General features: G+C 45.8%; 1 protein-coding gene across 3 annotated transcripts in view; it reads right to left on the reverse strand.

The window, feature by feature from the left end:
• PDS5A (PDS5 cohesin associated factor A) overlaps positions 1 to 27,473 on the reverse strand; it is a 128,617-nt gene that overhangs the window by 74,609 nt on the left and 26,535 nt on the right. For all 3 annotated transcript variants that reach the window (XM_006258476.4, XM_006258477.4, XM_059721644.1), the window contains exons 3-6: positions 10,431 to 10,634; positions 10,065 to 10,151; positions 9,156 to 9,253; positions 8,492 to 8,618 (exon numbers count right to left, since the gene is read on the reverse strand). In XM_006258476.4, coding sequence (XP_006258538.1) covers positions 8,492 to 8,618; positions 9,156 to 9,253; positions 10,065 to 10,151; positions 10,431 to 10,634 — 516 coding nt within the window. The remainder of the gene's footprint in view (positions 1 to 8,491; positions 8,619 to 9,155; positions 9,254 to 10,064; positions 10,152 to 10,430; positions 10,635 to 27,473) is intronic.

Below are 27,473 nucleotides of genomic sequence, written 5' to 3' on the forward strand. Positions count from 1 at the left end.
TTTGACATCCTCTGTGAAGAGATGGCCTGATCTATAGCTCTGAATAGATGGGTGGAAATGAACAATTCTGTCCTGTCAGAAGAATAATATGAAATCCTGCACACATCTATTATATGTAATTTCCCTGTGAAGAGTAGGCTTCCACTGGTCTAGACTGCTAATGCTCATAATACTGCTTCCAACCACTACCCAGGCCCAGTGGAATCAGACAAGGCAGTTCTCAATGTTAGACTGGCTGGTATGACTGCAGAGCTATTGGCCATTATCTGAAAACTTCTGGTGATCAGGGAAGGTACCAGACAATTAGAAAAGGGCAAATAGTGCCCAGCTTTAAGGGAAGGAGGAGGATTCAGGAAACTACAGACCAGTCAACCTCACATCAATCCTCAAGAACTCCATTGCTAAGCACTTGGAAGGTTGAGATCAGGTACAGTCAACATAGATTCCCCAAGGGCAAGTCTGGAAAAGAGGAGACTGAAGGGGGATTTGATAACAACCTTTAACTACCAGAAGGGTGGTTCCAAAGAAGGTGGAGCTAGACTGCTCTCAGTGATGCAGATGCCAAAACAAGGAGCAGTAGTCTCAAGTTGCAAGGGAAGTTTAGGTTGGATATTAGGAAAAACTCTCTCACTAGGAGGGTGGTGAAGCACTGGAATGGGTTACTTAGAGAGGTATCTAGGTAACCCAAAAACATCTATCTCTGGAGGTTTTTAAGGCCTGGCTCAACAAAGCTCTGGCTAGAATGTTCTAGTTGGGAATCTCCTGCTTTGAGCAGGGGGTTGGACTAGATGACCTTCTGAGGTCCCTTCCAACCCTAATTTTCTATGATTCCTCCTGCCACCAACCAACTGGAGGGGAGGGGAGGTGGGATCGGGGGCAACAAGGGCAGCAGCAGTAGCTGGGTAGAACCGCAGCCCAACATGAGCAGCTGGAGGAGGTGAGCGCAGCATGGCCTCCCCCAGTTTGTTATTCCTCAGGCTGCTGGTAATGCAGCTAGTCCAGCGGTCCCAGAAGCAGCAACAAGTCTCACTGCCCCACTCTGGGTCCTGCCCACTGGGCTGTGGAGACCCCCAGAAAGAAGGCAGCAGGGGGAGGAGCCCAAAGCCCTGCAGCAGGCATCCTACAACTTTCCCCCAGAGGCTCTGCTCAGGCTGCGCCACCCATAGCCAGGGGGTGGGGAGAGCGTCTCCATGCTCCTCCCTCCGCTCCAGCCATGGCAACTGGGCCTTGGGTGCTGCTGGCTGGCTGTGACGGATGCCCACGGGGCAAGGAGTGGGAAGAACACAGCCACTGGATCCCATAGTCCTGGCAAAAGGGGGGGGGGGGGGGAAGAGTTGTGGGTCAGAAGTGAGGGGCACCCACACAGCTGGGGGGGCTGTGGCTTGGGAGTGAGGGGCAACGGCATGGCCAAGGGCGGGGTACTGGCATATCAGGGCTGTTCAATGCCACAAAGCAGCAGAGAGGACAGCCACAACTGGACCTGCATCTTGGTGAGTAAAGGAGGCATGGGGAGCTCTGATTTTCTGTGATAAAAAAACTAAAATCAAATACCAAAATATATAGGTATTTACAATTTATTTTATTATAATGATTGAGGCGCTTCCAAATTCCTTAAAATTTTTAAATATATCAATAAAACATTGTGCTCAACTGATACCTATATATTATAGTAGTGTTTCATTTTTAATCAAGGAAAAGTGCATATTTTTCTTAGAGGATCAATCCTTGTGCTTTTTACTAGTGCTTCTGCTGCTTTAAACAGCAGTGGCTTCTTGTCACTACTGAAATCTACAAGATCATGTTTTGGGTATCCAGGTAAATATTCTCTAATAATTTTCAATTTTTGCTAACATTTCCTGCTCAAACAACATGTTCAACTTGACAATGGGAAGAATGTCCTGGTTCCTACTTGTCAGTTGACTGAGTGCATTGATTTGATACTGTCTACAAGTGTTTCTATCATCAGACCCATGGATGGGAAAGCCTTATAATCTCTTTGCAACAACCTTATGTTCCCAAATGTTTTTGTTCAGGATTCTCTTGGAAAATCATCTCCTGTAAACTTCCAGCAGATCTAAATGGGCTGCCCCACAACAGAGGCTTCTGTGAGTATAATTTCTGCTGCATATCTGGGTTGGCCCTTTCAGCAGCTGAAAAAAGGAGAGGACATCTAAAAGGGCAATGATTACCTGATCCACTATGTGTCTCTTTGGCAGATGTAGTAATCCCAACCACCTATGCAGGGAGCTCCTGTGAACCACAGCATGATGCATTAAGTATACCAAAACATACCCAGTGACCTTGGGCAGGTTCTCACAAGTGTGTGGAGGGGGAAGGGTGCAGTAAGACAAAGAAAAGAGGGGCCTGAGATAAGCTTTTGACCTCATCAGAGAGGTACCCTTGTGCCAAATTGGAACCAAACTAAATAAGCCCAGTTCACTCAGCCTCTTCTGAGAAGTCATGTGGCCTAGCCCCCTCACCATTTTTGCTGCACTCTCTCCAATTTGTCTGCATCCTTTCTGTAGTGAGGGGCCCAAAACTGGACACATTACTCCATGTGTGTATGGCCTCACCAACCAGTGCCAAATAGGCTGGAAGAATCATTTTCCTCGATCTGCTGGCAATGCCCCTACTAATGCAGCCCAGTATGCCATTAGCTTCCTTCACAAGGGCACATTGTTGGTTCATGTTGATCGTATTGTGCACTGTAACCCCCCAGTCCTTTTCTGCACAGCTGCTGCTTAGCTATTCAATCTCAAGCCTGTACTGGTACATGGGATTGTTTTGTCCTTAGTGTAGGACTTTGCACTTGTCCTTATTGAACCTCTTGAGATTTATTTTGGTCTAATCCTCCATTTTTTTCTTGTGTACTCAAATATGTAGGCACACAGGTACAACCCTCAGAACTACTAGCGGAGAGGCAAAAGAGCTGTATTAGTAATCCAAGGTCATTAACAGGAACTTCTCTACACTGAATGATACTGAGATGTAAGTATGGATTTTAGAAGGTCAAGAGACCCAAACTAATCTATGGAATTGAGGGAAAGAATTAGGGAGGCAAGAATGACCACATGGACTTTAATCTGATGTATGAAGATGTTACAGTGATGTAGAACAAAGATAAAGTTTCATCTCCCCTTCTGTTTTGGGATTAAGGAATAATAAGAATAAAATCTTTTGTCCCTGAATTTGAGAGAGACTTCCTCAACCATACCCAGTTAGAAAAAGGGGCCTACTTATTGTTTCTGCATAGATTTGTGAGAAGTAACCATAACAGGTACAGAGAGGTATGGAGAGGATGGGAATCCCTTGAATTGGACAACATAACTTTTAATAATTGTGGACTGGTGTTCAAAACAAAGACAAAGCTTCTGTTAACAGTGTAGACAGAAATCAAAACAAGGGTTGGGAGAGGTTGATCTTTAAAGATAATTCAGCTGGACTCTTGAACTGTGGATGCATCTACAGGCACATTTTAGAGCGGACTAATTAGCTCTGCAGTAAAGCGTCACTATCTACATATGCACCAGTATTAGGGCACAGTAAATTAACTAACCTGGCTGTAAGATAGTACTGCTGGAGACAGCACTACAGCTACTCCTCCCTTAATGTCGTAGTTACGTTCTTGAAACATGTGACTTTAAGTGAAACGATTAAGCGAATCCAATTACATCACAGTAGTTACCTACTAGCAGGCAGTAGCCAAATTTTATAACCAAACACTGCACAACTTTAAACAAGTATGTTCTCCAATAGATCAGCGATGTAATGTCATCAGTGAAGTAATGTTAAGTGAGGAGTACCTGTATCTTACTGCAGAGTCATTAAGTGCGATGAAACGCACATATAGGCAGTGATGGGGGTTGGCTGGGGCACAAGGGTGCTAAAGTGCAGGGGCTGCCCGCCGCACAGCTCTGCACTTCAGCATTCTTGTGTCCCATCCAGTCCTTCTGCCACCTGATGTTGCCACCTGGAACCTTGGCTGAACCCTCAAGCCTGCTGCCAGCCTGGGGCTGCTCTGCCCCAGCTCAAACTGCTGCGGTCTTGGATGCAGGTGCAGATATCATACCTGGAAGCAGCTGACTCCAGCTCTAACTACTCTAGAGTTTATTGCATTGTGTTAATTTCACGTGTAGATGCATCATTTATGTCAAAAACTGGTATATTCTATGAAGCGCTTGGTTCACAGAACCTGTTCAGAGGGTGGCATAAAAATGGGTCATTTGCACTGGAAACGGTATATATTCCTGGAAGTCCTCAGGATGGCACAGGAAAGGGTCACCCACTTTGAAAATGGTATACATATTCCTAAAGACCCTTGCATGTAATGGCTTTCATATTTTACAGAACAGCTTTCAGGAAAATTTTTGTGTAATCACATAATCTGTTCCATAATATGAACAGGTAAAATCACATCTGCTGCTTTCCCCATATCCACAAAGCCAGTCATCTCATAGAAGGCAGGCAATCAGGTTGGTCAGGTATGACTTCCCTTGGGGAATCCATGCCGATTGTTCCTGATCACTGTCTTTTCCAAGTGCTTAAAAATAGATTCCTTGAGGACCTGCTCCATGATTTTTCTGGGGACTGAGATGAGGCTGACTGATCTGTAGTTCCTTGGATCCTCCTTTCTTCCCTTTCTTAAATCCCCTGAGGCCAACTGCGCCGATTCGGAAGCACGAGTGGGGCAACTGGAAGTACCAGTGGCACTTCTCCTGGCTTGCGCTCGCAAGGGGGGACACCGGCGCGTCTACCTGCTCCCCCTGCCCGTCACCTAAGTGGGGAGCGTTGGCTGTCCGGGGGGGGGGAGGAGGAGGAGAGACACACGACACAGGGGGTGCACATGCACTCCCTACATGTCACCACTGAATATGAGCACTATATTTACCCTTTTCCAATAATCTGGGACCTCCCTCAATCACCATGAGTTTTCAAAGATAATGGCCAGCAGCTCTACAATCACATTAGCCAATTCCCTCAGCACTCCTGGATGCACTGCATCCAGCCATATAGACCTGTACATGTCCAGCTTTTCCTAATAGTCCCTGACCTGTTCTTTCACCATTGTCAGCCGCTCACCATCCGAAACTGTGCTGCTAGGTGCAGTAGTCTAGGAGCTGACCTTGCCTGTGAAGACTGAGATAAAAAAGCATTGATTACTTCAGCCTTTTCCTCATCATCTGTCACTAGGGTTGCCTCCCCCATTCAGTAAGGGACCCACACTTTCCCTGACCTTCCTCTTATTGCCAACATGCTTGCAGAAACCTTGTTCCAATTGCGCTTTGGCCTTCCTGATTTCATCCCTGCTTGCCCAAGCAATACTCTTATACTCCTCCCTAGTCATCTGTCCTGAGTTGTAGAGGAGCACCAGGAAGGAGAGGTACTTTTTGTAAGATTAGCTTGTTGAGAACAGATGGTGGCTATTTCTGAATAAGGCATTTTTGGTGGAATTCTCAAAGAACATTATTGCTCATTTACTGCTGAAGAACAAACTAACCATGACAAAAAACAAAGAGAGACCATTTCCGAGAGAAAAACAAAGACAGACATTAGCCTTAAAAAAATACTTCAGAGTAGTATGCACAAAATTTCAGGGAGTTTTAACTATATGGGAAGCCTGAAGTGTCTTCATATCCTTTACTGAGATTATTTGGGCCAAATAAAGGTCTCCCAATGAATGTTAGATTTCCTAAAATAGACAGTCTGAATTATTTTTATTCAAGTGAATTAAAGGATTTACTTGTAAATTCTCAAAAAATTCACTGTGCTCCCGCAGAGTAAGAGTTGCACACATCTTTGAAAAAATATAACTGAGTCCTTACAGTAACAGGGTTCCTTCCCCAGGGTGGCTGTAATGCCCCTCGAGCCCCTTCAGTCTTCAATTGTCTCCCTTTGAGCATTCACCCCTTCCCTCACCCACCATACCTTGGTGTATTTAGCTTTTGGATAAAGGAAGCTACCCCAGGGCTTCCCAAACTTGATCTCCTGTTCCTGAGCTCAGGTGTTTCCACACTCTACCTTAATGGCTAATTACATGGCTCTGACTGCCCTTACACTATGCCCATGCGCTCCTTCCTGTTGTCACATGCTCTTCCTGGGCTCCCAACCCCAGTCCTCACCCTTCTTGGGCTATGTACTCCTTGGCCTCTGGCTGTGACCTCTGGCCCCTCTCTCTGGACCCTGGGTCCTGCTCCTAGGCCAGTAGAAATTCCTGGGCTCCCCTGGCCCCACCAGACTCTGGCTGTGGCCTTCCTTGACCTTTGGCCTCTTTCTGGGCTCTGCCCCTGCCCTACATCCAGTGAGACCTTTGGGCTCCCCTGGCCCTGTTGACACTTGCCTCTCCTGGGCTTCTGACCTCTGGGCTCTCTGGACCTACTGACACTGTACCCTCTCTCTGGGCTCTAGCCCCACACTGCTCCTCTATGGGCTCTGGGCCCTCTGGCCCACATGCCCTTTGCTGTTCCCGGGCTCTGGCTGTGCTCCCAGGCTCCATAGGCCCCCTTCCTGGGCCTGCTGGGATCTCCTCCCACAAACCACCATAGTCCCTTCCACAAACTGCCATTGTTGCTTACCCCAACTCATATGTTTCTCAGGAGCCCTGCTGCCCAGGAGTTCCTCTCTCCCTGGCTCCCAGGGGTAGACTCCTTGACCAGCTCACGCTCTGCACTTATATGCCTCAAGCCCAGCCCCCTTCTAGTCAAGTAACTTTCTCATTGGCCCCTGCACACCTACAGGCTGCTTCTCAAGCAGTCTCTCTTCTTAAAGTGACAGGTGCACCAAGCATCCCATCACACTTGCATATAACAAAGAGAATACATCTCTGCTTTACGTTCAAACTCAACTTGACTAACTCTGGAGATAATGCTGAGCCTCTATAATTTCTTAATATTTAAGTTTAGTAAATCAGTAAATGAAATGGATACTGACTAGTGACACAATACATTAACTGTAGCTTACGAGTGAATATCACTAACAAGTTCTATGAAGAGAAATGCAAAACAGGCATTTCTACAAGAAAATGTCGTCATTCATGTAATAGGGCACTAGCATGTGCAGTCCACTCACCCTATTCCTAGGTCACCTTTTCAAAGGGAACTGGGATTTACCCTCAACCAACCCTCATTTAGCTATCTTTCAGATGACTAACTTAAGTGCTCAAGGGGGACCATGAGACTGAATTAGAGATTACAAATTAAACCTGGAGCTAGCCATTAGTGAATGGTCAGGGAGGCAGCCTGAGAGATTAGGTTAGGGACTACATTTTTGTGCTCCCAGCAGAAGGACTAGGGAGACAGATATGCCCATTGGAGAAACCACATTTGAGACACCTGTAGGAAGCAGGAGCAAAATGACAAAAAGCCACAGGAGTTCACTTATACAAGACTCAGAAGCCTTAAAAGGGAGGGCTATAAGGATGCTATAGCCTGTTGAAAGCCTGAAAGACTACTCAACCAAGCAAAGGTGTTGGGAGCATCTAACTCATCCAGCCCTGTGGGTCAGATGAGTTGTATGGAGCCTGTCTACAAGCTGGATCAGACCCACGGACCCCTTCCCCATCACGCTTGATCTGGCAGCTGCTTCAGCTGGTCGGGGACTTGCACTGCATGTGGTGTGGATCCTAGAAAGGCCAAAATAGGCACTGCATGTGGAGAGCAGTTTGGCCACAGCAACAAACATGCTGCAGGCAATGCTTGTTCCAGATGCTCCAGGACCTGTGCCATTTCCAGCATGAGTCCCAGACAAGCTACAGCAGCCGCTGGATTGGTATGCTGGGGTAGGAGAAGGGAAGGGGGTCCATTGCCTGAATCTAGCTGTCCTGTGCCAGTCTGATCTGGTCCCCAGAGCTGTGCTGTGAGAGTCTGATCTGCCCCAGGGGCAGCTCTGGGGACCAAATGACAGGGCTTTGTAGGCTAGATCCAGTCCTGGCTATACATTTGGCATCCCTAATCTAAAGGATTAATTCAGCTAGAAACAGCTACTGAACCTGAAGAAGAAATATGAAAATTCTGTTTTGAGTTAACCGTTCTGCTAATAAACCAAACTTCAGGAAGGGGGAGTAACAGGAAAATCACCAGCTGTGGGGTTTGACAGACAAGGATGATCAAAGCAGACAGCAGGGCCTGATGCTTGCAGTAAACCTTACTATAGTCATTTAGTTGAACAGCTGTCAAAATATACCATACCTCTTCAATTAAAAAATGCTTGTGTAGCAGGTTCATTTACTATCCTGCGTGAGACGGTGTTAAACTTGCTCCTCCAGAGCAAAGTTCTTGGGCTACTGAACAGATGAAGTCTCACAATAATAAGCAGGCAATGTATAGTTAAGTAATAATTCCTACGGGTTCCCAATATACTGCTGCAGGCTGGAAAAATTATGACTGACAGTCAGTTCAGAACGTCTGAAGAGAGGGAAGTAGAACCAACCCAACAAAAACATTACAGTTATTCTGAAACAGATATTCAAATATCATCATTATCTTTCTTTGCAGACCTTGTGTGCAGGAATGAGGTTAATAAGAATGGAGTCTAGTAGCTCCTGAGTTACTCCATCGCCTTCCATGATGATAGAACTCATCAAATCCAGCATGTGCATTTGTACTTTCTGGTTGTGACTATTACTACAAAGAAAGAATATGATTAGTAATAAACTTCCAGACACCAACATAGCTAAGAAAATTTAAATCCTAGCAACAGTTGAGGAAGAAAAAATAATCAACTTGCACCAAGTTATATTTTCCACATTTAAGAATTCTAACCCCTTTGCTTTAACTTGATTTATCTGTTTTATAAACCTGACATAACATATAGCACCAATTTGTTTTTCTACACAATTACAGTTATTTAAAAACAAATAATCAAAAAACAGTTCTCTGGGAGTACAGCATAAAGATTAATTTATCTAAGAAAGATGCATTATATTTCTAATATTGCCTATGTTTCTTGTTGACAAATCACAAAAAGTCCACTTTTAATCTAAGTATGTGTGTATCATATTCATTTTATTTACTATTTTATTTGATCTCCATGGAACTACCTTTTTGGAACTTAATATAGCATAGGGTTTTGTAGACCAAATGAAGAATTCCCACACAAAGGTTCAAAGCACCAAATATATTTTTACTATAAATATATAAAATTGAAGTAATTCAACTTACTTGATGACTGAAAAAAGTGTCCTAAAAAGCTGAATAAAAATTTCGTTGCAATCTTCCAACTCAAAACAGATGTTGTAAGATTTAACCCAAGCTAAATTCTAAAACCAAAAACAGAAATAATGAAATATTTACAGCACAGAATTACTATGTGCATTAAGCCACATAAATTTAAATTCTGCTAATTAAAATTTAAATAAAAGAGAAGTTACATTTTATGACTTTGGTTGTAAACTCTTACAGACATTCTTTCTTTCCTATCCATTTGTACAGTGCCTATCCTACCGGAGCAGCACAATACAAATAGCAAACAACTATAATGAAGATGAAAGCTAAACAAAGGACTGATTTTATTTATATGTGCAAAAGATGACTGATGCATTAAACTTGTACATTCAATTAGTATGGCCATATTAGTGAGCTCCACTTGTACTACTTTTTCCATCATGTTATGCAATAATTTTTAAAAAGCTTTCTACATAAATCAGTCTGCTTCTGCATATTCAACATAGCAATTTTTAAAACGTTTTTGTTGAAAACATATTTTTCAAAATGCCGTAGCAAACTGTATTCCTTATATACTATAATGTTCACCATAATATATTTGCATTTCAGTCTGTTTGAAATGATCTTCTGACATGGGATTTTTGTATGTGAAAATCTTATGGAGATGGCTAATTGTGACTAAGTGTCAAAATTTAAAACAAAGTAATATTGTCTGAGTCTCAAACTATGGGCAACAATGACTCAGTAAGCACAACCTGAGCCATAATATCTGGGAGAAGAGATCATTCAACTTTGCCTGCCTAGAAATTTGGCAACTTCATAATTTCAACAGAATACCAAAAAGATTTTCTTAGCAAGCTGTTACATTTAGGGAAATGTCTGATTTGTTTCGAATAACTATGTTACCTCTAACAAGTAAAAGTATCTGTTAAACTGAGGGCTCTTAGTGTCTTCCAGGCCTTTTAGCTGTCTTGTAATAAACAAGAATATGTCCTGTAAAATAAGAGGTAAAAAAAAATTAAGACCTTAGACAAATGTATGTAACCCTCTGACACTACCATTATCGATTCAGTCAGATTTATACCATTGCACATAATTAAACTATTATATTAACTCAGGGCATTAACTCCACCTTCTCCAACTAGAACAATTCCACTGTAGGCCCCAAACCCTTACCACACTTGATTTTTTTTAAAAGAAGTATGTTTCGTGATCTGCTTTCAACTATAAGAGAATGAGATGAGGAAGGCCTTCTTCAAAGTGGTATTTTACCTTAAGCTTGTCATGGGAAGTATATGGCGCTTCTGGAGCATAGATTCGGAAGATATCAGCCAAGCAACATGCTACAAGGAGACGCACATCTTTGTTAGGATTCCTGAGGAAGAATTCAGATGCAAGGTGCAAGGCTAATGGGAGATACTGCTGTTTCTCATCCTCCGAGTCCTGGTCCATGTCCATGAAAGTTTTTACTACCATCTAATAGTTAAAACATAAAACGGGGAAAAAGGCTTAACTTTCTCTTTTATTATTAATTGCTAAGGCTCTCTAAAAGGATGCAATACTATATTCTGCTGTTACACTGCCTTATTGTCAATATTAACATAACTTCTTGGATATGACCCACTGCAGAATTAAGGAAAGTGTTAATTTAAATTTAAGGTATATTGAATTCAATATTGTTAAAAGAAATTTTAAAGTGTTCATTCAAGTCAGGTAAAAAGACAGGGTAAACCTTGGGTACAGAACAAAATTGTAGTCTAAGCAAAGGAAAGAAGTTGGCTGTAGCAGCTTTAAGACCTCTCTGTCCTGAGAATCCTCAAATGGGGGGGGGGGGGAGGGGCAGGCATGATTTCCTAGTATAGGTAGCACTGAGAGCCCGCCAAGTTTTGGCACCAACTAGGGTTCTCTAAAGGTTTATGAGAGGAACTTGAGAGCAGCTTTATGGCTGTCTTTTGCAGCACTTGTACCAAGACATCTTCCATCAAATAGATATAAAACTTAGGATCCTTCATGTCACGGTACTATATGTACTGGGGTAAAGGTACTGGAGAGTAAATGAAGGTCTTGCCTCCAGGTCCAGCACAGTGCTGCCTGCGCAAGTCCAGAACAAAACCCAATTTTTAATTAAAAGAACCCCAACAAATGTGCACTGCTTTTTGTTGGCACAGCGACATAATAATGTTCAGTGACCAAGGGTATGGACAAGCTTTATATTTCTAGTAGGAAAAATGCCACTCTCTTAGTAGAAACTGGGAGTATACCAGCATTTATGAAGTGTCTTCAGCAGGAAACATGCTAAATCCATGAGAAATCCATTCAATGAGGAAGATCATCTTGCACAAGAAACAAATGCTTGTACACTTCTCTGTCACTTGACAATTCCTGGGGACTGGAGGAGTTGAGAAGTGAGGAAATGTACTCCATGCCTTCCCCAGACCAGGGTAACCCCTTTTCCCACCACTTCACTCCTAGTTGAACAGCAGTCGTGTGTGTGTCCCCCCCGAACCAGGATGATGTGCCCACACTTGCACAAAATGAATATTTAAAAAATGCCTTGGGTAGCAGAGTTTAACTAGCTCATTTTAAAGAACAGAAAGAATGAGCTGGAGTTTAACACATGATAACTGGTTGGTAGCAAGGCCCTGTTTCCCTTTTCTTTCATCATTATGCTTGTTGATTCTCTTTATGCTTTACTTTCCTCCATCCTCAACTCTCTAAGCTGCACTCCCCATTGCAGGGTCCAAGCTACCAAGTAATCATCAACTTCTTGACTCCTGCTCTTGCACTGAGGAATACCTCGTGTGGAAAACCTGTGACCAAAATGACTTCCTTACTACAAACTCATTCTCTCCTCCTTCACTTGTGCTTTCTTCTTAGCTAGGTGGCATTCTCTTTCCAATTTAATTGGATCTATTTTCTTAACCGCACCCACTTTTTCACCAGTTTTGACTCAAACTCCATCCATAGAGGATCTTACTGGTTGCTTCCAAAAGAAAGTTGACAAAATATGACGTGGCCTTCCTTCTCCCCTCTGCTTGTCCACATACCTGTAATCTTTCCTTCTCTTCCCCCTCCATGTGCCTGGGTGACCATCAGACTTCACTAAACAATCACTACATTCTCCCCCCTCCCATTACCTTTCCTGTTTTTCTTTAGCCTTTAACTCGTCTGCCCTTTTACCCTTGTAGCACAAATATACTTTGTCCTCTCTCATGTTAAAAAGCCAACTTGTGAACAACATACCTTTCCTGATGCTGCCTCAAACTCCTTTCCATGTTGAAGCTCAATGAATGTGCTATGTATACAATTGCTACCTGAAGTTTTCCTCTATTTCCATTGTGCACCTTATCTAATACATTTTTTATCCCATCCAATACACTGAAAACAGTATAAGCAAGAGCCTTTAATGACTTTCTCTTACTCAGTTTCAGAAACCTGAATCTTAGTCATCCTCACCCTCTTTGACCTGTCAGTTCCCTTCGACAGCATTGATGACATCTTGACATCTAATCCTCTTTGCCTTTCATGACAATCGTCTCTCCTGGTTCTTCTACAAGTCTAATTACTCTTACAGCAAATATTTAATGGGATCCTCTCCATTCCCCCTCCAATTTTTTGTGATGTTTCCTCAGGGTGCTCTCAGGTCCCCTTCTCATCTCCTGTCATTTATCTCTGGATAATCTCATCCGCAAACACAAATTCAACTGCCATCCCAATATGGATGAGTTACAGGTAGGGATCTACCTAAGTTGCAGTGAGTGAAAGGAATTTTTATGGAGCACTCTCAGCTCATGGAGTCAATTTTGTGTCATTTTTATGAGCCTGCCCATAACCCCTCATTGGCTGAGGAGGTCATCTGTTGTGAGGTCCTTCCCCTCACTGCTGATTGGCTGAGAGGACTGTCCATCATGCAGCCCCGCCTCTGCTGATTGGGCAGGGGAGGCTGCTGATTGGGCAGATGGGAGGCTGAACATTCTAGTAGAGGGGCAGGCAATTATTTTGGCTGGAAGGCTGCTTAGGTTTGCATGGGTAGCCCCGCCCCCTGGTCACCACATTGAGACCGTAAGTCCCACCCCCCTAACCAGTGACCTTTGCCACCAGAAGTCTCTCCCCTTACCCCCCCCAGAAATACTTCTTTTAGGAGGGGAGTTGCCATCTTAGAATCAGAAAAAAACCAAATCATTCACTGTAAGTCAAACACCTACTATAACATTTTAATTTTATTACAAAAATATTTGTCATGATTTGTGTTGTGTATATAGAGTTGATCACATAATAACTCAAAAATAAATTCTTAGTCTTGTACATTGTGGTGTGTGTGGGGGGGTATTGGGGGCTGTGGGTGTGTGTGTATGGTAGGGTGTGGTGGGCATAGGGTATGTTGGGGGGGTGTATATGTGGGGGGTTGTGGGGGCAGGGTGCAAGTGTGTGGGGACACCCCCTTGCACTCCCCCCCATTGTACAGCAGCAGCAGGTGGGGGTGCTCAGGGCACTCACGCCCAGCACATGTGCCTAGCAGGGTGCAGCTATGGCCAGTGCTGCACATCACAGCGAGAACGCCTCCACCGTGCAGTCTATATCACTGGTGCTCCCCATACTTGCCAGGCATGGGAGGGAAGCCCCAGGTGCTAGAGCCAGCTGCCTTCCCCACCCCCCAGGGAGAAGGTGCCTGGGGCTTCCCCCCGATGCAGCACAGCCCCAGTGGGAAAGGCAGCCAGCTTCAGCGCTTGCAGCTTCCCTCCCATCCTGCGCGAGTATGGGGACTGCATGTGCCTGGCAGGGAGCACTGGCGATACAGACTGCCCAGGGAGACTGCACCCCTCACTGCAATGTGAAGCGCTGGCTGGAGGTGTGCCCTGCTGGGCATGAGTGCCTTGAGCGCCCCCCACCTGCCATGGCTGTACACCATGGGATGGGAGTGTGGGGGAGTCTCCATACTCTTCCCGCCCTCCCTCACACACACATGCTGCTCTGTGCTGCTCCCACCCTCCTGGGCACAAGCTCTGTGCTGCCGTCAGCCCCAGCCCCACGCTCCTGCCCAGCTGCAGCTCTGTCCCCGCCTCTTCCCTATCTGCTGCCTGGAGCCAGTAGGAGACCAGGGAGGCGAAACAGGTCCTGGGAGCTGCAGCAGCAGCCCCGCCTGGAAGCTTTGTGCTGGCCTGCCTGGGCCCTTCCACCCATGAAGGTGGGAGCAAGGCTCAAAAGCATTTGGGCGGGTGTGTACATGTGGGTGTGCGGGCCGGGAGCGATCCGGGCCCTTTTTCACGCCGCACGGGCTGTGGCCAGCAGCCCGGGCACGCTGGGTCGGAGAAAACAGGCGACACGCTAGAATTAGGCGCAGACGTGTAATGGTTGATTTAAGATTGTTTACTTACATGGAAGATGGTCGCGGTGCAGGCAGGAAAACTTGCTTGAGTTGCGGTTACAGATAGAAAAGAAGAGAGGCGGACTAGAGTTCCTTCCCGTGAATATTCTTCTAGCCCATCAGGTTGGAGGCTCTAAACCGCGAGCCTGTCGTGCCAACCGAAGAAAGTACTCAAAGTAGAGAGCTCTGAATAGACTCACACGAAGTTTGCTAGGCTCCGTGGATCCTTTTTGCGCGCAGGGAAGAGGGATATGTCGAGGATTGCGCTCGGTGACGGGGAGAGGCTAGAGGCTGATCAGACCCCTGTTGCCTGCTTGAAATACGCTGAGTCCGATAGGCTCCGCAGCGCTTAGAGATCTTCACACAGTGTGAAGTCTCCTCCTCCTGGTGTTCGTGGAGTCCTCCAACTTGGGCGGAAACCACTCAAGCTTCTTATACGGCTAGCAAGCCAATCACTAGCCGCCACGTGTGAATAATTTCACGCAAGCCAATAATGGGGCTCGAATTATAATACAAATGGCGGGAACTCTTTGCACCATGCATCTCTGTGCTGCAAAGAAGAAATGCACACTGCAAAGAAAGCTACAATTTGGCGGGAAAATAATTCAGTGGTGCCAAAGCACACACAAAACAAAAATCACACCCTTGGGTTGTGACAGTGGGCACTGCTCCCACTCCCATGGGCAGAAGGGCTAGGTGGGACACAATTAGTTGGTGGGCCCTATGGGCCAGATGAAAGTGCTTGGCTGTATTTTGCCTGCCCCTGTTCTAGTACTTTTAGTCAATGTTTTACAACCTATAAGAAAACAATTTCTGTTCATTTGGTAGAAGTGCTGCAAACTGAAGCAGAGTGAAAGGAAAGACTAGGACAGGTATGCTAGCAGAACTGGGTAGGGAGGATCCAAGTTAATACTTACATGTATATTCTGGCCTAGAAAACCAGGATCAAACTTTACAGTATATTCCTTTCTCAACTAAAAGAAGGAACTCTGCAGAAACCCTTTTGCTGACTCAGAACATTTTTGTTATTATTCAAAGGTAGCAATATTCTGCTCTCCTTGGTATGTGGAACAGTAGTCTATCCTGGGTTGGAAGAGGCACAAAAGTGTTTTTTGGACTTTGAAGAATTCGCCCAATTATTAAAGGGATAACTTTAAGAATCAAGGCAGTTTCACAACATTCTTTGCTAAAGAAATATTAAAAATTATTATAATTATTAGTATTAACCACAATGAAGTTAAGTACAAGGACAAATTTAAGATATTTATGGATGTTCACTACTCTTTAACCTCCTATTAAATCTGTTTAATCTGTTGTGCTGTAATTGGGCATGTAATTTCTTATATTGCTGTGTTTGGACTTATTTTAATTTTAACCCTACCTGTGATTTAACTCTACCAACCCAGGGGTAGGTCCTGAGGCCGGTTTTGTTCAATGTCTTTATCAATGACCTGGAAGATGACTTAAAGGGCACCCTCAACAAGCTTGCAGATGAAACCAAGTTGGAGTGGGGTGAGTAGTAGATATGCTGGAGGGTAGGGCTAGGATTCGGAGTGACCTAGACAAATTGGAGAATTGGGCCAAAAGGACTCTCATGAGGTTCAACAAGTGTGAAGTCCTGCACTTAGGAACAGCCTCATGCACCAGTACAGACTGGGGACTGACTGGTTGGGCAGCAGCTCTGTAGAAAAGGACCTGGGGGGGTCACAGTGGACAATAAGCTGAATATGAGCCAGCAGTGTGTCCTTGTTGCAAAGAAAGCTAACAGCATACTGGGCTGCATTGGAAAGTGTGTTGCCAGTAGGTCAAGGGAAGTGATTATTCCCCTCTATTCAACATTGGCGAAGTTGCATCTAGAGTACTGCATTCAGTTTTGGGCCCACTACTACAGAAATGATGCGGACAAATTGAAGAGTCCAGCAGAGGGTGACAAAAATGGTGAGGGGGGTGGAAGACACAACTTAAGAGGAAAGACTGAGGGAACTGGGCTTATTTAGTCTAGAGAAGAGAAGACAAAGGGGATTTAATAGCAGCCTTCAACTACCTGAAGAGGCATTCCAAAGAAATGGAGCTAGACCAAGGGTGGGCAATTATTTTGGGTGGAGGGCCACTTACTGAGTTTTGGCAAGCCATCGAGGGCCACATGACAGGCAGCCAAGGGCATATCAATATTAATTTTTCTAAATTCTTTAGGGGCCCCACAGGCCGGATAGACTGGCCTGATGGGCTGCATCTGGCCTGTGGGCTGCACTTTGCCCACCCCTGAGCTAGACTATTCTCAGTGGTGGCAGATGACAGAACAAGGAGCAATGGTCTCAAGTTGCAGCAAGGGAAGTTTAGATTAGATAGTAAAAATAATTTTCTCACTAGAAGGGTAGTAAAACACTGGAACAGGTTACCCAGAAAGGTGGTGGAATCTCCATCCTCGGAGGTTTTTAAGACCCAGCAGACAAAGCCTTGGTTGGGATGATCTAGGGATGGTCCTGCTTTGAGCAGGGGGTTGGACTAGATGACCTCCTGAGGGCCCTTCTAACCTTAACTTTCTATGATTCTATAATCTAAAGGTATAACTAGATGAGCTATTTATACCATAGGTATACTTGTTTCTGAAGAAGGAATAAACCTGGGGTAGACACTTCCTATAGCATGCTACTGATCCTACTCTTTCTATTCAGTGTCAAAAAGTACCCTTTGCTGGCCTTCAATACATAATTCTATGACTCCAACGAAGATCAGGCAAATTCCATCTCTTATGTAAGGTCTTTCAGGGATTTGCACCATCAGGAACTAAACCATAGAACAGGGGTGGGCAATTATTTCGGGCAGAGGGCCACTTACCCAGTTTTGGCAGGCTGTCAAGGGCCACATGGGTAGCCCCACCCCTTGACAGGTACCCCACCCCCTGGTCACCATCTTGGGACCAATGTCCCAGGACCAGCACTGGTGGGTCCCAAAGCAGGGCACAGGATGGCAGGGGTCTATGGAGCCGGGCTGGGCTGCACCAGCAGGGAGAGCGGGGAGCTGGCCTGGCTCCATAGAGCCCAAGCTGGCTGGGACTCCATGCTCCTGCCATCCTGCTCTGGGCCCCACCAGCACTGTCCCCAGGACACTGGTGCAGGCCCTGTGCTCCCACTGGCTCCCCACCCACTCACTCCCAGTGCCCCCCAGCCCCGTGGTACAGGCGAGGGGCAGCACACAGCCCCGACCCCCTGCTCGCCAGCAGGGAAGCAGCTGGTGCTGAGCACAGGGAAAAGCAGCCCCTCGCCTGCCCCATGGCCGGTGCTCCCTGCTGCAGCTGCTCGCAGCCTGCCTGGGACTGTCCTGAGCAGGCACAGGCAGCCCCATGCAGGCTGCAAGCGCCTACAGTATGGGGCGCCAGCCATGGGGCAGGGAGGGGCTGCTTTTCCCTGCGCTCGGCACCAGCTTGTAACCTGCCCTGCTGCCAGCCTGGACCCCGCTGGCTCCAGGCTCACCTGTTGGGGCTGTGTGCGGCAGCAGCAGCTGCAGCCCCTCCACTTGCCGCACTGGGCACTGCTGGCTGCTGCTGTCTGCCCAGAGGTGGCGGTGGCAAACGCTACCCAGAGCGACAAGCGGCAGGGGCTGCAGGTGTTGCCGTGGCAAAGCCCTGATGGGAGAACTCGGAGCTGGTGTGGGGCCCAGGCTGGCAGCGGGGGCAGGTTACAAGCTGGTGCTGAGTGCAAGGGGGAGGGGGGGGAAGCGGCCCCTTGCCCACCAGCCCGCACTGCAGCCGCTCACAGTCCGCCTGGGGCTGCCTGTGCCTGCTCAGGACAGCCCTGCGAAGGCTGCAAGTGGCTGCAGTAGTGAGCACCGGTCACAGAGCAGGTGAGGACCTGCTTTCTTCCGCACCGGGAAGGAGCAGGAAGGAGCCCAGGGAAAAGCTGAGAGAGGAAAAGTGGCCCCTCCCCCACCCCATGGCCAGCACTCCCTGCTGCTGCCACTTGCAGCCTGCCTGGGGCTGTCCTGAGCAGGCACAGGCAGCCCCACGTGGGCTGTGAGTGGCTACAGTATGGGGGGCCGGCCATGGGGCAGGCGAGGGGTCGATTTTCCCCGCGCTCAGCTTTTCCCTGGGCCACTTTTCCCCAGGCTCCTTCTCTCCCCTCCCTTACCTGAGGTTCCGGAGTGGGGCAGCCCCATGCTCCCAGGTCAGAAGCCCCAGCTGGGGGAGTAGGGCCAGGCGGGCCCTGCTGTTGTGGGAGCTGGCCAGCAAAGTGAAGTAGTGTTAAACATGAGGGAGGAGTAAGTGTTAAGCTAAAGGAAAATACTGACACAATAACAAATGAATATAAACTGACCAGAAAAAATTTTCAACTGGAAATTAGATGGTGGCTGCTAACCATCAAATGAGCAAGCTTCTAGTATAGCTTTCCTATGGGAGCACTGGTGGCAAGCTAACTAGTTTTAGGATAGAGTTTAATGAGTTTTTAAAAGGTGCCTACAACAGGAAGGGACTGAATCTAAGGTCTCTACCAGTCCCATATTTCAGTATTTATCAGACACCAATGACCCAGAAGAAAATATGAAAGAAATATAAAGAGCTGATGGGAAGTTCTGAAGTGCTTATGCAATAAGCATCATGATGAGAAGCCAACTCATTTTCATGAAGTTCTGTTGTTGTTAAAACAAGTAGCACCCTTCCCTTTTTGTCAGCTAACATACATATAGATTGCTGGATGAGAACCTGCAGAAGAGAAATATTCTAAGTATTGGACAGTATAAAGCCCTTTGGGACAGGGACTATTTTTTCTTTTATGTTAGTATATTATGTAACACAATGGAGTCCTCATCTGTAACTAGGGTTTCTAGATGCTATGTTAATACAAGTAAACCTAAAGATTAATAAACCTTTGGAGCAAATGGTACCATCTAAGCTATTAATCTACCCTGAGCTTTCAACAGCAATATGCATGTTTCAGAGCAGTCTAATTGGCTATACTTTCCCTATGGTTTAATCTGTATGAACAACTTTTCTTTGGAGACTTCACTGCTGATTAGATCATAACCAAACAAGTCTTAACATTAATAATTAATTGTTTCATTAGCTTCATTTTAATAAAAACAAATATTACTATTCTTTCATTTTAATAATTTTACTTAAATTGAGCAATTTGAAAGACTGGTGTCAAAACACAATTTAAACCTAATAAAGAACGCTAGTTAACTACATCCCAGGTTGAAATAATACACAAGTGTGTTGACTCGTGAATTTTATATAAGAGCTTTCTTAATATATCAATTCCTAGTCACTTAAAATTGACTTTTAGCCATATTTTTTCAAAACAGAAGTAATGATGAACATACCTGAAACAATTGAAGCTGCAGCACAGTTTAATGCTGTTATGACTTGTGAGAACAGGACATGCAACAGCACACATACATAACATCACAACAAATGGAACTGGTACAAGTATATCCTAAATCTGGACATGCTAACCTTGTAACAAAACTGCACCAGCTGAGGAAAAGACTGGAAGCTTATATTAACAGAAGACTTGATCTAAATGGAATCTCAGAGTAGGTACTAGGACACGTACTGCTTGCTGTTTAAAGGTGATAATTCAACATAAATGTCTACAAAACTATCTTTGTGAACAGTGCTTCCTAACCTTTTCCTCAGCATGACCCCATTTAAACATTGCAAATTTTTTGCAACCCTAGAATGATGCAAACAAGATCAACATCCCCTCCTCCTGTGGGCAGCAGGCACTGGGTCCCACCCACTGGGCTGTTGAGACCAGAGGGGGAGGGCAACAGGGCAGGGAGCCCTGAGCCTGCAAAGAGCCCACATCTGCCCCTGCCCTGCACACAAATCTTGGCGGCACATGTGTCCCCATGCCTCCCACCCTGGGAATATATGTAGCAGCAAGGAGCCAACCTCCGCAGTGATCCCCAGACAAGCCGCCCATGGCTTCATTCTATTCCCTCAGTTAGGCCCTATATTCCAGTCCTCAGCCCCATGCATAGGCCTGGCTGGGCAGTGCCCCCAGCCCGAGCCCTGTCCCACGTCCTTCCTCCTTCCAATCTGCCCCCCTGCCCACTGATTTACCTGGAGGGAGCATGTCTCCACATTGCCTGGCTGCCACATGCATCCATGCACAGGGTGCCCCCCTGCCTGATTGCCCTCCTCCCACTCCCTCCCAGGAGCCCCTTGTAGGCTGGAACTCTGTCAGTCTGCAAGGGGAATCTGCCATGTCCTGCTTTTTTCTGTGATTTTTATCATATCTGGTCAACACTGTCGAGTCTCTGCAACCTCATTTTTTATTATTGTGACCCCAAGGTTGGGAACCGCTGTTTCAGAATGTTATACAGTGGTCCAGGTGTTGTGGGTTGACAAGAGATATTCAAGTAAGTATCATATTTAAGGAGGCACCAAGTTTGTATATCAAATCTTGTCCAAATCACAATTATAGTGATAAGCAAAGACAATGTATGTAGTGTTTTCAAATGTCACAAATCTTAATTTAAGATGCAAATTACATCCATCCCAAATACACACAGAATACTCATACAGAAAAAAAAGAAAAGTGAACTCTAATTTAACTGATGCATATTGTACAGAGGATCAGGTTAATATATAGCAGTTGAAGCACCAAGAGGAGAACAAAGTGATCAGGAACAGGCAGCATAGATTTACCAAGATCATGTCATGTCTGACCAACCTGACTTCCTCCTATGATAAGGTGACAGGCTCTGTGGATGTGCTATACTTGATGTCAGAGCAAGTTTCTGACTCTCTCTCACAATGTTCTCATTAAAAAACCAATGCAGTACTGTAACACATTACTAGAAAGTAAAATTCTGACACAATATTTATGCTGTGAAAGGAAAATTGCTCAGTACGTGTGTATATTCCATATGCCCCCCACAAAGGATCCACGTGCTAAGTAGCCCTCCATTAATGGCTCGAACCAGGTGTTCTTGTTACAAGTCCTGCAATCCTCCAAAAGTTTACATGCAGATGAGGGGCAGGACAACCTGATCCGGCTCCACCTCATGGAGGGCAGGGCCATACTAATCATATGCAACGGGCTGACAAAGGCGGCAACAGAGGGATTCTGGATGACGCGTTCGGGGCCCTGCTTGGTGATGTTTGCCAGACATTTAAGGCTAATGAAGAAAAAAGAATAATTGGAAATGGGAAAGAAAGGAACAGCTCAACTGTAGGAGTGAAGAAATCAACATATATGCAAAATACGGGCTGAACATGACTTGCAGAAGTTGGCACTGAGGGGAACTGTGCTCAGTGGGCACTACTATAGATAGATCTTACTAAGGTGATCTGCACTAACATACCCTTGTGGTAGGTTCCCCTCAACATGTTTGCCCAATATGGGCATTGAGTTTTATAGTCATGGTCAGTATTGGCTGCATTTGGTTTCCTTTACTGATTACATGCTGCTTTTGTGAGCAGTTTAATGATAGACAGTGTATTTAGTAAGCTTTCCTGGTACGTGAATGTAAGATGAGGGGCTTATTTCCCCATGCTTATTGGTGGGGAGGAAGGTGGAAACAAATTTTGTCTTGTATTTGAGTAAATGTGGTAGCAATACTACTTTACTTTAGCCATGCACTGAACTCTGTAACACTTGCAGCAGTACTGATTTTTTTAAAGCTTACTGTATCAAGTTACAAATAAAATACACTACACAATTTACATATATTATCATATTTTATTGCATGCAATATGCCCTGGAATATAATACACCTCATTTTTGAAAGGCAGAATGAAGTTTTTTTTTTCTGAGTTGAGGCTGAACAGAGCAGGGACACAGCCTAAACTTCAGCTGACTCTGCCTCCCCTTCCTGTTTAACTAAAACTGAAACCCTTGGTGCTGCTGAAGATTGGTCACCACGGATTAGGGTTAACAAAAGTTAAATGTTTAAACGGCAAGTATATTTATACTGGTAATGTGTTACAGTTATTGTTTCAGTAGGGAAGAGAAGTGGCACAGTGCCCCAGGAAGGCAGCTGGGCAGACACTACCTCCCCCTCCCCCTCCCTGTGCAAGCAGATGTGGGAGGGAATGAGGAGGGACTAGTACCCATTAAAGATGGAACAAGGGTCTAAAGAAGCCCCACCTATTTGTCGCACCATGTGGCTCCACCTCTGCCTCCCCTGACCCTGTGCTGCTGCAGCCGGTCCTGGACAGCCATGTACTGGCAGCTGCAGCTGGCTGGGAAGCCCCTTGCCAGCTGCTGCTGCCGCCCGTGGCTTCACCTGGGCTGTGGGGCTTGCTGTTGCCCGCCCCCGGCTGCAGCCAATTTTGGGATGTTAGAGCCAGCCCATCTCCCTCCAGCCCTATGTAGTGTGGCTGGGGGGTGGAAGCACAGTGCAGCCAGGCTGGAGCAGTGAAGGACAGGCTTCCCCCCCTTCCCCCCACCTGCACAGAGAGCAGTGCAGACCACAGAACAGGTGAGTATATGGGGAAAGTCCCCGCCTGGACTGCAGCTGGAGAAGGTATGGGCAGATGCTGCTGCGGGCCAGGGAATGGGCAGGGGCATGGCCTACTCCACTTTGGGGGAAGTGCTACAGAGGCCAGGGGACCTGTCCCACATGTGCAGTATGTGTTACTGATTAGCTATTTAACTGATATCATTAGAGGAGTTTAAACAGGTAATTATTTAAATCAGTGGTTCTCAACCTTTTTTGTACCAGGACCCATTTGTAAACATTGATGGCCAATCCCAACCCAGTGCCCCTCACTCCCAATCCGCTACCCCCACCGCCAGGCCCCAGCCCCCAGTGTGTGGGGTAGGGGGTGAGTGTGTGCAGGGAACTTTACCAGCCTGCAAGGGAAAAGCATTGGTTTCCCACATTTTTCTCCTTTAAAAAAGAATCCATTTTTAAAGTTTGTTGATCCATTTTTAAAGTTTGTTTGCAACCCTTTCATATATTCTTGTAACCCACTTTTGGGTCATGACCCATGGGTTGAGAAACGCTGATTTAAACTGTATTTATATCCCTACCATGGACGGATCTATGATTTTAAAGAGAGCTAAAGAGTTTCTAGGTCTGTGAAATAGGAGAGAAACCAGGAGCAACTAGCAAAACTGCCCTAAGAAAGGCTAGCTTGATTACTGGAATATCACAACCACCAAAAAAGGAGAGACAATTGTTAACGCCTGTGATGTGAAGAACAATGACCTAATAAGTCAACAGACTCCCTCAGCTGCCTGAACTATAATACTAGAGCTGCTGCACTGTGGAGCAGTAATCAAACCAGGATGTTTCTATTCCAGGCAGAAAGTCTGCTTCCCTGCTTAATACATGTGCTTCCATTTTGTGATAAATAGGTATATAAGAAGTTAGAAAACATGCTATATCCATTTTTCCCTACCCAAAAGCAGTTGCTGGTATTACCCATGTACAACTGAAATAATTAAAATTTCTGTACAATGTATTTCTGTCAAAAAAATCACTGAAGCAAAAAAAATGTCAGTCATCACCTAACATCCCAAAAAATTACATGGTTTCCTTCCAGTTAGACAAATAAGCGGCCATCTGCAAGCAAATATGCACCACATGCACACAATCACAGGAAACTACATTAGTCAGATGCAGAAATATATCCATACATTTGAAAAAAATCAAGTCTGTATCTCCAAATGAAGTGAAAGACAGACCAAGGAATATATTGCTTCATCTCCCCTCTTTAATTTACTGTCATGACAAAGGCTTTCAAAGTTTCCGTGCTCTGCCCATTGGCACAAATGTCTCTTATTATACTGCTAAGCAGAACGGGGAGAATTCACTAATCTCAGCAAGGTAAAGCAGCAGAGCACAGACATAAACATTCCTGGGCTTTCCGTTCCCTTTGCCATAAAGGACAAGATTTAGAAGACCTGCTAGATTCAGAGGGAAAAACAACAAGCCAGGCACATCCCTGAAGCAAGAGTAGAAAGAAAAAAGAAGTCACTCATAGGTGAATGGTATTGGAAACAACTGATACATGTGATAAGAAGAGAGAGAAGGGAAGGACATTTTCATTCTTATTTCAGATTTTCTTTCCTTCTAGTAGTACGTGACCACTATTTGTTTTGAGATTTCAGCGTGCTTGCAACTTAAGGGCAGACTAGATTTGCTAATTGCTGGCAATGAAAGAGTTGCTATATACCAGGGTGGGCAAAATACAGCAAGCCAACTGATTCTATCTGGTCCACAGATGGGTGGTACAGACTGCAGCTCTGGTCTCTGCTGGTGACAGGAGACACTGGGCGAAAGCAGCCCCACCCACCCAGCTCTGCACAGCAGGCCCTGAGCAAGCAGCGCTTGAGCCCTGTGCCACCCCTCAGGCTGGGCTGACAGCACCCTGTCTGCCTGCAGTTTGGAACTGCTGGGAACGAACCACCCTGGACATTAGGACCATGCAGCAGGCACTTTGCACCTATACCCAGAGGTGATAGCTTCCTGGGTACTTCTAGGAAGCCCCATCCCTGGCCCTGCCTTGCCCTGTGCAGCACTGTGACCCAGCCCAGCCACCTGTCACCTGTCACCTCTCAGCAGCAGCCAGCACAGCTCCTGTTCCATCTAGCTGTGTGAGCCTGCCACCACTGCCCTGGGGCCAGGGCTCCTCCTGGGGAAAGAAGGACCTCTGGGCTGCAGGTGGGTACAACCTGCATGGTCCTGGAAGGGAGCTGGGGCAGGCTGGAGGGGACTGTTGGGCTTCCCCAGACTTTGAGGGGACAATTGCAGACAGGAAGGGGTGAAGGGTATGCAGCTCAAGGGGCATGTCAGGGTACAAGCTGAGGCAGGAGCTCCCTTATGATTGGAGGGGTAGCTGGGCAGTTGGCAGGGCTCTGCTGGAGGCAGGGGTATCCTCCCTTGGCCAAGCATCCTGCTGGTTGATTTGTGTTCCCTTGTGGGAGAAACTTTCTTTGGAGCTATTATGCAATCATCTCTATATGCACTACTCAAAAAAAAAACCCAACAACAACAAAAAACCCCTAAACTAGGACAAAAATATGTTTTAAATAAAATCACAATATTTTATAGTAGAAGTTTGACTTTTAGCATATGCTGTCTTTTATCTATAATTTGTTAAAATTGTATCTTCACCATTAACTTTATGTGGACAGCCCTCATAACAGCTCACCAAACCTCATTAAGTAACCCTCCAGCTGAAGTAATTGCCCATCCTTATTACATGCACTGGCTGGAGTGAAAAAAGTGATGCACAGTTGCTCTCCCTATGCCCCTTTAAAGTTTGGACTGCACAGTGTTTATACCAGTACCATAAGAAGGAAACAGAAGTGTTCGTTCTTACATGGAGCATCCTCCATAGCTACCCTATCATAGGACATGCATTCACAGAAGAAGCATCAGAATTTGAATCAGATGTTTGTAGAATTCATGACCTCTTCTGCTCTAGCCTTCATTTTCTGTATTCTTTAAAAAGGAAGACCTCACTGTTTTCCAGTATTTATTCAGATTGGTGGTACCTTCCTGCTTCTCCAGGATTTGGCTTAGTTATTGAGTGTCTATGACAACTTTACAGATTGTTTACTGAACTGGAAAAAAATATATATTTAAAAAAGCAGACAGATCCCTCTTGCTGAGTGCCAGAGCCACCTGAAACTCAGAATTTTTGATTTGTGAAAAATTCTGGCATTTCAAAATATAGTTTCAATTCAATTGAAAATTAAACAAATTGTTGGAAATTTACTATGAGCCAGGAATTCTGAAACTGTAATTTTGGAAGCAACACATTGTCACGGCCTCTGATCAAACACACCTTGCTGGGCCAAGCACCTGAGCTATCGCACCTGCCCCTGATCCCATGCAAATGCCCTAGTTTTCTTCAGCTGGATTGGCTGCAGAAAGAGCCACTCACCCTTTACAAGCTGCAGGCATGAATTGACACAGCCTAAGTCTGTTCCTCCTGAAGTCTGACCCCAGCTTTGGCTTTCCTGATCCTGATCTTGGATTTCCCCTGAAACTTGGCACTGGTTCTGCTCTCTCTGGTTTCCCTGGCATCCTGACTCAGCTTGATTTCCTTGGGTCTTGATCTCAGATTTTCCCTGGAATTTGGCACCGGCTCTCTGACCTCTGGATCCTGACCAGAGCTTATGCCTCAGACTACATCTCTTGGACCTTCCCCAGAAATGGGTCCCACATTCCCTGTGCTTCAACACAGGCCATGACCCAATGATCGTGTAATCTGAACCTCAGCCCAGCTGACCCCATAGCTGTCCCTCAGAGAATTTGCAGGCCTGGCCACCTACGTCCCAGCCAAACCCTTACATACACTGCTGCTGTTTCTTTCAGGATAGAGATTTCTTACATTTCCAGAAGCTGCTGGTTGAAACTGATATTCTTTTCCATTTTACTGCTGTGATATATGTTTTCAGTCAATAACCACTGGAGTTTCCAGGGTCTGCAGCTCAGGAACTTGCCTAACAAGGAGCTAAAGACTCATGTTACTTTAAAGGGAAGGTAGCTACACAGCAGTAAGCAACTGGGTGAAGCTGCAGCAGAAGAGTGCAGGCTGGCCATTAAGGCAAAAAGGAAACCCCTGTGTGGTTGGGAAGCCACCTCACAGTAAGGGGTGGGGCTTTAGGGCACAAACCCAGTGCCTGAGACCAAGCAAGCAGTCTGGCCCTATATGCTGAAGGAAGAGGAGCTCTTGGGAAAGAGGGACTTCAGGGGACAGACTGATGAGCACAAAAGCCATGCACGAGACTTGGAAAGAGAGTGGGGAGTATGGCTTGTGGGGTGATACTGACCCAGAGTGGGAGAGACTTTCAGTTGAGAAGTGGTTGTGTTTAAGTTTGAAACTGGAGGACGGGGTGTGACTGATGAGTGCTAAGGAGGCCACAGGGATAACTGAGGGGCACCCAGCATAGAGCCCTATAAGGGTCATGGACACCAAGGGAAGCTGGATTGTGAGCACCCTTGCCTGGGGTCAGGGATGCCAAGGAATGAGGGCGCTGCTG

Source organism: Alligator mississippiensis, chromosome 2 (assembly GCF_030867095.1).
Source record: "Alligator mississippiensis isolate rAllMis1 chromosome 2, rAllMis1, whole genome shotgun sequence".
In the NCBI taxonomy this organism is placed as follows: Eukaryota; Metazoa; Chordata; order Crocodylia; family Alligatoridae; genus Alligator; species Alligator mississippiensis.